The sequence below is a fragment of the Lucilia cuprina genome, chromosome 3 (genome assembly GCF_022045245.1).
Source record: "Lucilia cuprina isolate Lc7/37 chromosome 3, ASM2204524v1, whole genome shotgun sequence".
In the NCBI taxonomy this organism is placed as follows: Eukaryota; Metazoa; Arthropoda; class Insecta; order Diptera; family Calliphoridae; genus Lucilia; species Lucilia cuprina.
In genome coordinates this window covers 8,488,304-8,500,925 of record NC_060951.1, presented here as the reverse complement: position 1 = coordinate 8,500,925, position 12,622 = coordinate 8,488,304, and the positions used below count along the sequence as shown (strand labels likewise).

Here is a 12,622-nt window from a genome sequence, read left to right as displayed (position 1 = left end):
GAACAGAACTAGAACAGAACTAGAACAGAACTAGAACAGAACTAGAACAGAACTAGAACAGAACTAGAACAGAACTAGAACAGAACTAGAAAAGAACTAAAACAGAACGTATCTTCATTGAGCAAGTGGCTCCGGATTTGATTAACGAACTAACTTTACAGTTGACTTATAAGGGAATAGTGTTGTTAACTGAAAAAAACGATAAAAACTTTTTTAAAAAGCTTTGTGAGATGCTGGGTTAATATAAACTCGTAAGAAAATGATACCATAGCTTTAAAATTCTGCTATTAACATGTGACATGTGTTGCTTTAGCAAAATTCACAACAACAATGGATTTATTAAAAAAATGTAATGAATAAATAAAAAAATGAAGTGATGATGGTACAGCTAATAAATATTTTTCTTCTTTGTTAAAAAATGCCATAAATATAATTTAAAATTGTGTTGTTGTTGTTGTTCTACTACTAGTCTACTAAAAAAAAGTTTTTACATATTTATGTACAAGTACTTACCCTGACCATGCAACATGTGGTGATGGGCAGCGGCAACTTGTGATTGTGTTACTTGCAAATGCTGTTGTTGTTGTTGATGGTGATGTTGTTGTTGATGATGATGTTGTTGTAAGTGTGTTGCTGGATAATGATGAGAATGATGGTGAGGATGATGTGTTGCGGGTAGAGAATGTATTGAATGAGTATGTTGAGCAGCAGCAGCAGCAGTCGTGTGTTGTTGTTGTTGTTGTTGATGTTGCATTTGTGGATTATGTGTCGTTGAGTGTGAGGTTAAATGATGTGGTAAAAATGCTGCTGCTACAGCAGCATGAGCATTAAAATAAGCCATTCTAGAGGCAGCAGCCATAGACAATTGTTGCTGTTGTTGTTGCTGCTGCTGTTGTTGACGTCTCTTATCGGTTTCCTCATTATAAGAAGATAAAGAGGAATTTACCGATGAAATTGAATTTGTTGAAGGTGATATTGAATTTGGTGTTGTTGCAATATCTGTTACTGTTGCTGTTAATGATGTTGCTGCTGTTGTTGCCGTTGCCAATGTTGTTGCTTTATATAAATTGGTGGAAATTTTAATTGTGGCCGTTGTTGGCGATTTCCTGCTATCATTTATTTCTATTTCCTGATTGTTTTTTGTTGTTATTTCGTTTTTTATGTATTCACCATTGTTAGCTTTTGGACTTTGATTACATTTACCATTTAATGCCGTTGAAATTTCTTTTTCCTGCTTACAGTTATCTTCACTATTATTCGTGTTATCCTTTAGATTTGCCATTGCCACTACAGCCGCCGCAGCTGCTGCTTTTGTTCTGTTGAGTCCTAAAAGTTCTTGTATGGCAAATGGTGAACGTTGTGGCATGATTTTTCTTTTAAATTATTTGTTTTTCTTACTTTTTTTATTGAAATATTTTAACACATTTTTTTATATTTCTGTTATTTTTTAATGTTTTATTTTGGAAGTAAACCTATTCTTTAAATGATGATAAAATTCCGTCGGCAAAAGTTACCGACTTGTGATTTCTTTTTCTTACTTCATATCCTTCATTTATATGAAGAATATGTTCTTGCAACTATTGGCAATTTCGATTACTTTTTCGCATTCCAGACTTAGTACTTTTCTACACAAAAGGACACGTTGGTTTAAGCTTAACGTTCTCTTTTATTATTTTTTAAACATTGTTTTGTAAACAATAATGTCTTAGCATATATTCATGCTGGGTATGAAAACATTCATTCCATTTAGGAAATCATAAAAATCTTCGGAATAAGGAGAAACTCTATTTGTTCTGATATCATTATCTATCTGATTACTGTTAAGTTAACCAAAGTTTTTGAAACATTGATGGATGTCTCGTATCGAAACACGAAGCTTGCAGCAAAACGACTTTTATGGTCGAATGGAACATAAGGACTTGAGAAAGAACGTGCATAGGGAAAGCGCAACATTGAAAACTTTAAAATCATTCCAGATTAACACTCAACCTTCCGAAAGCCACCGAGTTACTCGGGAATGATAAGGCAGAGAACTTACTGCTCTGGTCTGACCTCTGGCAATCTATGCAAGGAGTAAGCCAAGCAGTAGACTGTAACCAATTTTTTACCCCGGAATTGCAGTAACACCAAGGCGGAGGACTCGCCATAGTAACATGCCCCCGGGGGGACCGAAATTGATACAATTCGTTGTCAAAAGTAATCTTAGTTAAACATTTAGATGAAAAATGTGTATAAGATCTAAAAAGCAGCTATAATTTTAACCACCGCTGTTGTAATTTTGACAACGAATTGTTGTCATTTCAATTACACCTTTTGTTATTTTGGCAATGTATCGTTGTGACTTCGACAATGAATCGTTGTCATTTTGCTGACGCAATGTTCTGGTAACACATTCTTCTTGCTGTTGTTGATTTGAAAACTATCCGTACATACTTTAACAACGCATGGTATTGACAAATTATAAACACTTTTATGTCAATTTGTGAACCAGGTGTATATAATTTAAAAACTTATCGTGGATACATTGAAAGGTTCGATCACTTACAAGAGATTGAATTTGTCGGTAAATTTGCTGCACTGATACCAGATCATGGTCAAAAGAGGCAATTGGAAGAATATCCGCTATAAACCCTTTTTCAATGGATAGCTCTTAACTCGAAGACAAAACGATGCTGGGACTTTACATTGAAAATCCAGAGAGCGAAATCTAACGTCTAACTAAAAACGATATAAGCTTCCAGACAGAAGTCAATGCAAGAAGGGAATGTATAAATTGAATTGGAATAACTCTAGCACCAGATGAGGTTTACATATAAATATATTTACCAAGAGACAGAAGACAATTTGAGAAATTTGTTCTGATAAAAGCAATGAAAGTAGAACCTTGAAGTTCCAATAGAGGATCCTAACGAAAGAAGTAAGAGAAACATTCTCAGTGTGAAAGCATGTCCGTGATTAGTACGATGTTATGTTTTCGAAATGAAAACACTTGTTTACCGGCACAACTATAGGATATTGGACGTAAGTAGTCCTATCTATGTAGATCTTTTAAACGAGAGATATTCTACCGGAAATTTTCCATGAAAACTGACAATTCTTCGTCACTTTAATAAGTAACTAAAGCTAAGTAAACACGCTTGTAAGATCTTACAATTTTGTTAGAAAAATGTGACAACTTACAATTATTGTCTTGCGACATTATCAGACATGGTTTTTCTAACAATGTTGCGGCCGGTTTAAGTAAATTTTCTATTAAAATTGTCATTTTCCTTCACTTCAATAAGTAACTAAAGCTAGTTAAACACGTTTGTTAGATCTTACAATATTGATAGGAAAATGTCCATAAAATGTCTAACAGCCGTGTCAACTTATAATTTTTGTCTTGCAACATTATCAGACATGGTTTTTCTAACCATGTTGCGTCTGGTTTAAGTAAATTTTCTATTACAACTGACAATTTTTCCTCATGTTCATAAAAAACTAAAGTTAGGTAAACACGCTTGTAAGAACTTACAATATTGACAGAAGAATGTTCAAAAAATGTCTAACAACCGTGTCAACTTATAATTTTTGTCTTGCAACATTATCAGACATAGTTTTTCTAACAAGGCCGGTTTAAGTAAATTGTCATTTTCCGTCACTTCAATAAGTAACTAAAGCTAGCTAAACAAGTTTGTAAGATCTTACACTATTGACAAAAAAATGTTCAGAAAATGTCTAAAAACCCTGTCAACTTACAATGTTGCGGCCGGTTTAAGTAAATTTTCTATTAAAACTGACAATTTTTCGTCACTTCAATAAATAACTAAAGCTAGGTAAACACGTTTGTAAGATCTTACAGTATTGACAGAAAAATGTTCAAAAAATTTCTAACAACCGTGTCAACTTACAATTTTTGTTTTGCAACATTGTTAGAAAAAGCATGTCTGGTAAATGCTTTTTCTAACAATGTTGCACAACAAAATCTAAAAGTTCTTGAGATTGTTAAAAGATTTGACAGCTTTAATAAACGTTTCTAAGATCTTACAATTTAGGCAGAAAATTTCTCTGCTAATTGTTTTTTTAACAAAATTTTTCTTAAAAACTATATTTTTTTATTGTTTCATTAATAAAACACTATTAATTTTCTTTATAACAAACAATAGTAAAGCAAAATCAAGAGAAATATACGCGCACTTTATTTTTCTGCACACACTTTATTAACAATAGTCGGTTGTTTATTTTTTTGTTGTTATTATTATTAGAGAGCAAGTTAAAAAACCCAACAACATACAAAAACAACAAAATAGAAATAAACAACAACAAACAACAAAACTTAACAGAGTTAAACTACTGCTAAGCAAAGACCTATAGATGTAAGTTGACGCCGTTGTTGTTGTTGTTTTTGTTGTTGCTTATCTTACGTACAAAATGAAATATGTATTTTCTGTTGTTGTTTTGTCTAACTGTTATTTAATGCGTCTTAACAACGTATACAACAAATTCGCAATAATTTCCACGTTAAACTGTTGTCAAACTAAACATCAACCAACAGTTTTGAGCTCTGCAACAAAAACAAAACGGAAAAAAAATTAAAAAAAAAACACAAAAAAAACGCAAAAAAAATTTACGTTAAAAAAAACAAACAAAAAACGGCAAAATGTTAAGCGAAAACAAAAAAAACAACATCTTCTCATACCAGCAAAATGAGAACTGAAAAGTAGTAATGACGACGATTCATACACTAAACAATGATGACGTTATACTCTAAAAAAAATCACGCAAAAAAATAATAAAAAAGGAGTTTTGTAACTCATACAATTACACTTTACAAAAAAAAAAAAAAAACTGCGGGAGAAATTTTTTGTTTAAAGCAAGATTTGCGCAAAAATAACAATAATAAAAAATATATATTTTCCCCCAAAAAAGTAAAAGAAAAAACAATAAAACTTAACTAAAACAACAAGAAATACAATAAATGAGTAAGTCCGAAAAATTATTGCCGTTAAACTTACTACAAAAAAGAGTTAAAACAAGGATTTTTGCTCTTATTCATTTGAGTAGAAGTTCGTCTGTATGCATGTATGTGTTTTGCATTAAAGTTTTCTCCTTTAACAAAGCAATGTTTGTTTTGTGTGCTGCACCAAATGTAAGCAACAAACATAAAAATAACGGCAAAATATTTAAAGCTTAATGTTACCAGATGTAGGGGAAAATTTTCTATAAAAGAAGACAAATTTTCTAAAGAAAATGTCTCTTTCAGAAACACAAATTTCTATAGAAAAACTAACTTTCAGAAAGACAAGTTTTCTAAAGAAAAAGTCTCTTTCAGAGAGACAATTTCTCTATAGAAAAAGCCTCTTTCAGAGAGACAAGTTATCTGAAGAAAAAGTTGCTTCCAGGAAGACTAATTATCTATAGAAAAAGTCTCTTTCAGAGACACAAGTTTTATATATAAAAAGTCTCTTTAAGAATGACAAATGTTGTATAGCAAAAGTCTATTTCAGAAAGACAAATTCTCTATAGAAAAAGTTTCTTTCAGTAAGATAAATTTTCTATAGAAAAAGTTTCTTTCAGAAAGACAAATTTTTTATAGAAAAAGTTTCTTTCAGAAAGACAAATTTTCTATAGAAAAAACTCTTTCAGAAAGACAATTTTTTTATAGAAAAAATCTCTTTCAGAAAGACAAATTTTCTATAGTAAAAGTCTCTTCAGTGACGACAGTTTTTCGTTAGAAAAAGTGTCTTTGTTGAAGACGGCTTTTCGTTAGAATAACTGTTTTAATTCAAGACAGTTTTTCTATGGAAAAAGTAACTTTAATAAAATTTGTTTTTCTATAGAAAAAGTCTTTTTCAAAAAGACAAAATTTCTATAGAAAAAGTCTCTCCCAGGAAGACAATTTTTCGATGGAAAAAGTCTCTTCATGGAAGACAGTTTTTGTTAGAAGAGACTATTAAAGGAAAACAATTATTCTATAGAAAAAATCTCTTCAAAGAAAACTAATTTTCTATAGTAAAAGTCTCTTTCAAGAAGACATTTTTCTTATAAAAATCTTGTCTTAATTAAAGACAGTTTTCCTATAGATAAAGTCTCTTCATTGAAGATTGTTTTTCTATAGAAAATGTCCCTTAATTGAAGGTAGTTTTTCTATAGGAAAAAATTCTACAAAGAAGTCAGTTTTGCAATAAAAAAGTCTCTTCCAGGAAAACAGTTTTTTTTATAGAAAACTTGTCTTAATTAAAGGCACTTTTTCTATAGAAAAAGTCTCTTCATTGAATATTGTTTTTCTATAGAAAAAGTCTCTTCAATGAAGATTGTTTTTCTATAGAAAAAGTCTCTTCAATGAAGATTGTTTTTCTATGGAAAAAGTCTCTTCAATGAAGATTGTTTTTCTATGGAAAAAGTCTCTTCAATGAAGATTGTTTTTTTTGGAAAAGATTTCTTCATTGAAGACAGTTTTTCTATACAAATAGTCTCTTCCAGGAAGACAGTTTTTCTATAGACAAAGAAAAGTTTCTTCATTGAAGATATTTTTCTGTAGAAAAAGTCTCTTCATTAAAGATTGTTTTTCTATAAAAAAAACTCTACATTGATGTTTGTTTTTCTTCATTGATGATTGTTTTTTTTTATAGAAAAATTCTCTCCATTAAAGATAGTTTCTTCATAGAAAAAGTCTTTTCATTGAAGATAGTTTTTCTATATAAAAAGCGTCGTCCAGAAATACTGTTTTTCTATAAGAAAATGCTCTTCATTGAAGACTGTTTTTCTTTTCATTGAAGATAGCTTTTCTATAGAAAAAGTTTCTTCATTGAAGATATTTTTCTGTAGAAAAAGTCTCTTCATTAAAGATTGTTTTTCTATAAAAAAAACTCTACATTGATGTTTGTTTTTCTTCATTGATGATTGTTTTTTTTATAGAAAAATTCTCTCCATTAAAGATAGTTTCTTCATAGAAAAAGTCTTTTCATTGAAGATAGTTTTTCTATATAAAAAGCGTCGTCCAGAAATACTGTTTTTCTATAAGAAAATGCTCTTCATTGAAGACTGTTTTTCTATAGAAAAAGATCTTCATTGAATATAGTTTCTTTATAGAAAAAAGGCTCTTCATTGAAGATTGTTTTTCTATAGAAAAACTGTCTTCCAAGAAGATAGTTTTTCTATAGAAACGGTCTTTTCATTGAATAAAGTTTTTCTATAGAAAAAGGCCCTTCATTGAGGATTGTTTTTCTATGTAAAAAGCGTCGTCCAGGAAGACAATTTTTCTATAGAAAAAGTTTCTTCCAAGAAGATATAACAAAAATCTTTTAATTGTAAATAGTTTTTCTATAGAAAAAGTCTTTTCATTGAAGATTGTTTTTCCATAGAAAAAGTCTTTTTATTGAAGATAGTTTTTTAAAGAAATAGTTTCTTCTTTGAAGATAGTTTTTCTATAAATAAAGTCTCTTAATAGAAGACAGTATTTCTGTATAAAAAATCTATTTATTGAATAGAGTTTTCTTGTAGAAAAATTCTCTTTATAGAGGACAGTTTTTCTGTATATAGTTGACATCATGCCCCAGTTGTTAATTACTTTAACAAATTACGATTTACCGTCGGAAGTTTTTACCATAAAAATAAAACTTTTCTTGGCGATTAGACTTGTTATATTTTGTAATTAGCAATTTTGGGTATTTTGTTTATATTTAATGGTAATTATTCTGGCAAAATACATATGGCCAGTTTTACTTTTAAGTTCAAATAAAAAAACAAAAGAACTTTTAAAAATACTGTTTTAAGCGGTAAACAGGGCAGGGGCGTTAACAAAAACCATGAAGATGTTTATTTTGTGGCAGTAGTAGTGGGAAAAATAAAGTTTAAATAAAGAAATTTATTAAAATTATATATTTTTACTCTTCTAACTTGAATATAGTTATACTCTTTTCTCTTTTAGAATTGAATAACAGAGAATATTTCATTAGTTTCTCCTTAAATATTTAAAATGCTCAGCAAAACATGGCGCATGCTTACTAATGATAAACATTATAGTTTTACTCTTTGTGTATACACTAGTTTAGCTCTTTACTCTTTTATTATTCTTATTAAAGAATTCCAATTGGAAATGAATTTCTCCTGTTATCTAAAAATTCCCATAATAAGAGATTTCTCCTTATTCTAGTGAATTTCCATTATAGTTCTCCTCAGTGTGTGTAAGTGTGCTGTTGTTGTTGTTTATTATGCTCTTGTTTGAAAAAAAAAAACGAAATGTTTGTTTTTGTCTTCTCCTGTTTTCTTCTTTTTTTACAATATTGATGGCTGCTTGGTATGTTTGTTGTTGTTGTTGTTCTCTTATATATATAATTTGTTTTTGTTAACTAGTAGTATTTTCTTGTTGTTGTTGTTTTAATGTAAATTATCATTTCTTCAATGGAGTATGCCAATTTATAAGATTTTGTTTTGTTGGTTTCTTTCATCATATTTGATGTTTTGTTGTTGTTAGTATTATTTATTGTTTTTATAACGTCAGTTTGTCTACTTCTAAGACGGAGAGGTATTTCTTTTATGAAAACTAAACTTTTTTAAATAATAAATATAATTTTAATAAAATAAATATTTTTCTATAGCAAATGTCTTCAATTGAAAAAATTTCTATAGGAAAACTATCACCAATCGGATATATTCTATAGAAAAAATTTCTATAAAAAACTGTGTTCAATGAAACGAGTTTCTTCTATAGAAAAGACTGCATAATTAAATGGGAAATTATTTTTCTATAGAAAAACTTTTTTTATGAAAAAACTGTTTACTTTTTTTTTAGAGAAAAACAGTCTTCAATCAAGTGTTTTACTAAAGAGGAAGAACTGTCTTCAATGTTAAAACATTTTCTATAGAAAAACTGTGTTCAATGACGAGACTTTTTCTATATAAAAACTGTCTTCTATGAAATCACTATTTCTTCTGAAAAACTATTTTTAATGAAAACACCTTTTCCATAAAAAACTATATTAAATTAACAAACTTTTTCTACAGAAAAATTGTCTTCAATAAAGAGTCTTTTTCTACAGAAAAAGCAACTTCAATAAAGAGTCCTTTTCTACAGAAAAAGCAATTTCAATAAAGAGTCTATTTCTATAGAAAAAGTGTCTTCAATGAAGTCTTTTTCTATAGAAAAAGTGTCTTCAATGAAGAGTCTATTTCTATAGAAAAAGTGTCTTCAAATAAGAGTCTTTTTCTATAGAAAAAGTGTCTTCAAATAAGAGTCTTTTTCTATAGAAAGAGTGTCTTCAATGAAGAGTCTTTTTCTATAGAAAAAGTGTCTTCAATGAAAAGTCTTTTTCTATAGAAAAAGTGTCTTCAATGAAGAGTCTTTTTCTATAGAAAAAGTGTCTTCAATGAAGAGTCTTTTTCTATAGAAAAAGTGTCTTCAATGAAGAGTCTTTTTCTATAGAAAAAGTGTCTTCAATGAAGAGTCTTTTTCTATAGAAAAAGTGTCTTCAATGAAGAGTCCTTTTTCTATAGAAAAAGTGTCTTCAATGAAGAGTCTTTTTCTATAGAAAAAGTGTCTTCAATGAAGAGTCTTTTTCTATAGAAAAAGTGTCTTCAATGAAGAGTCTTTTTCTATAGAAAAAGTGTCTTCAATGAAAAGACTTTTTCTATAGAAAGAGTGTCTTCAATGAAGAGTATTTTTCCATAGAAAAAGTGTCTTCAATGAAGAGTCTTTTTCTATAGAAAAAGTGTCTTCAATGAAGAGTATTTTTCTATAGAAAAAGTGTCTTCAATGAAGCGTCATTTTTATAGAAAAAGTGTCTCCAATGAAGAGTCTGTTTCTATAGAAAAAGTATCTTCAATGGAAAGTCTTTTTCTATAGAAAAGTGAATGAAGAGTCTTTTACTATAGAAAAAGTGTCTTCAATGAAGAGTCTTTTTCTATAGAAAAAGTTTCTTCAATGAAGCGTCTTTTTTATAGAAAATGTGTCTTCAATGAAGAGTCTGTTTCTATAGAAAAAGTATCTTCAATGGAGAGTCTTTTTCTATAGAAAAAGTTTTTTCAATGAAGAGTCTTTTTCTATAGAAAAAGTGTCTTCAAATAAGAGTCTTTTTCTATTGAAAAAGTGTCTTCAATGAAGAGTCTTTTTCTATAGAAAAAGTGTCTTCAATGAAGAGTCTTTTTCTATAGAAAAAGTGTCTTCAATGAGGAGTCTTTTTCTATAGAAAAAGTGTCTTCAATGAAGAGTCTTTTTCTATAGAAAAAATGTCTTCAATGAAGAGTCTTTTTCTATAGAAAAAGTGTCTTCAATGAATAGTCTTTTTCTATAGAAAAAGTGTCTTCAATGAAGAGTCTTTTTCTATAGAAAAAGTGTCTTTAATGAGGAGTCTTTTTATATAGAAAAAGTGTTTTCAATGAAGAGTCTTTTTCTATAGAAAAAGTGTCTTCAATTAAGAGTCTTTTTCGATAGAAAAAGTGTCTTCAATGAAGAGTCTTTTTCTATAGAAAAAGTGTCTTCAATGAAGAGTCTTTTTCTATAGAAAAAGTGACTTCAATGAAGAGTCTTTTTCTATAGAAAAAGTGACTTCAATGAAGAGTCTTTTTCTATAGAAAAAGTGACTTCAATGAAGAGTCTTTTTCTATAGAAAAAGTGTCTTCAATGAAGAGTCTTTTTCTATAGAAAAAGTGTCTTCAATGAAGAGTCTTTTTCTATAGAAAAAGTGTCTTCAATTAAGAGTCTTTTTTTATAGAAAAAGTGTCTTCAATGAAGAGTATTTTTCTATAGAAAAAGTTTCTTCATGGAAGGGTCTTTTTCCATAGAAAAAGTGTCTTCAATGAAGAGTCTTTTTCTATAGAAAAAGTGTCTTCAATGAAAAGTCCTTTTCTATATAAAAAGTGTCTTCAATAAAGAGTCTTTTTCTATAGAAAAAGTGTCTTCAATGAAAAGTCTTTTTCTATAGAAAAAGTGTCTTCAATGAAAAGTCTTTTTCTGTAGAAAAAGTGTCTTCAATTAATAGTCTTTTTCTATAGAAAAAGTGTCTTCAATGAAGAGTCTTTTTCTATAGGAAAGGTGTCTTCAATGAAAAGTCTTTTTCTATAGAAAAAGTGTCTTCAATGAAAAGTCTTTTTCTATAGAAACTTTTTCTATAGAAAATTAGTCTTATTGTTTTTAAGTCATGATTTAGTTATTTTTCTGAAATTGTAATGGCTGTCTCTGTAGGAAATTCTTCAAATTCCTTTAAGTAATTTAACAATTAAAACATCAATTGATTAGAATTAAGAAACAAAAGTTGTTTTTTTTCTTAAACTTGATATTTTGCTTTATAAAATTCTATACAAGAAAACACCAGGCTGTCTGACAGTTTTATTTACCTTTTACTTATACATTTATATTGTTTGTGTTTGTAAGTCTACACATAGATTTCAAGGAATATGAAAACAAGAACAACAACAAATACACAACATTTTAGAAGTACTTAAAAACTAAACAAAATAAGGATTTATACTCAATGATTTTTGAAAAGAAAAACAACAACAAAACAAACATTTTTGGCAAAGGATAATAAAAGAAATTCCTGTAAAAACTGCTAAAGAAATGATAAACACACTGACATTAATACTCTCTTGTCGAACTAACTCTCTATCTCTCTTACTAAGAGGTCTCAGTGGACTCAATGCAATAAAGTGCGATTAAAACAAAATCACACATACCAACTGGGTAATTCGATATTTTTTTAATCATACAGTTGGCAAAAAAAAAAAAAAAACAATAAAAAATATTTTTTAAATTCCTTAAGAATTTTATAATTGAAGAAGAAAAAAACTAAATCTTGTTTATTATAATTGCAAACTTATGAATCATACGCTATTTTAAAAAATTCTAGGTAAATTATGTTTTATTGTTAATTAACCTAAATACAAATTATTTTTAAACAAAAACAAAAAAAAACTGTCAAAATAAATATTGTATTACTCTCGAGATTTCGAACAAAACTAGTAATTCATATAAAGAAATTTGATCCTTTAGCTGTTACAAAGACAATTACATGTCAAGAGAGCACCTTTCTTAATTCATAAAATTAATATTAATTACTAAATCATTTAAACATAATAAATAAATTCTACTTCTTATTATTTAAAAAATTCTAAAAAAACAATTCTTGAAATCTCATAAATTCCTTTCAGTTGTTACCTTTTTTCTAAAATACATAATTTATCCTGTTTCTTAGTATTTTTCTTGCTTATCCTCTGCTTTGTTGAGCAAATATTTTGACAGCATTTTATAAGGATCTGTATAACTAATCAAAACGGCAGAACTGTGTTATTCTTTAATTAAAATGGACATTTGGATTTTAATTCGTATAAACAGGAAACATGCAACTGAATCTTTAACTATAGTCTATAAAAAAGGTCTCTTCAAGAGGATAACATTTAATATGATAAAAGTTTTTTTTACAGAAAAACAAATTTTCTATAAAAAAAATCTTTTGCAAGAACATTTTCTATAGAAAAAGACCTTTTTAAAAAGACAAATTTTCTATAGAAAAAGTCTCTCCAAGGAAAGAAAATTTTCTATAGAAAAAATCTCTTTAAGGAGGACAAACTTTCTATAGAAAACGTCTTATCCAGGAAGGCAAATTTTGTATAGAAAAAGCCTTTTCCAAGAAGAAAACTTTTCTTT

The 12,622-nt window shown here is 28.4% G+C and overlaps 1 protein-coding gene across 1 annotated transcript in view; it reads right to left on the bottom strand.

Annotated features, from left to right (window-relative positions):
• LOC111685206 (lateral signaling target protein 2 homolog) overlaps nucleotides 1-4,499 on the bottom strand; it is an 11,678-nt gene extending 7,179 nt beyond the window's left edge. The window contains exons 1-2 of the mRNA XM_046946034.1: nucleotides 4,408-4,499; nucleotides 514-1,472 (exon numbers count right to left, since the gene is read on the bottom strand). Coding sequence (XP_046801990.1) covers nucleotides 514-1,366 — 853 coding nt within the window. The 5' untranslated portion in view covers nucleotides 1,367-1,472; nucleotides 4,408-4,499. The remainder of the gene's footprint in view (nucleotides 1-513; nucleotides 1,473-4,407) is intronic.
• Between the last annotated feature and the right edge of the window lie 8,123 nt (nucleotides 4,500-12,622).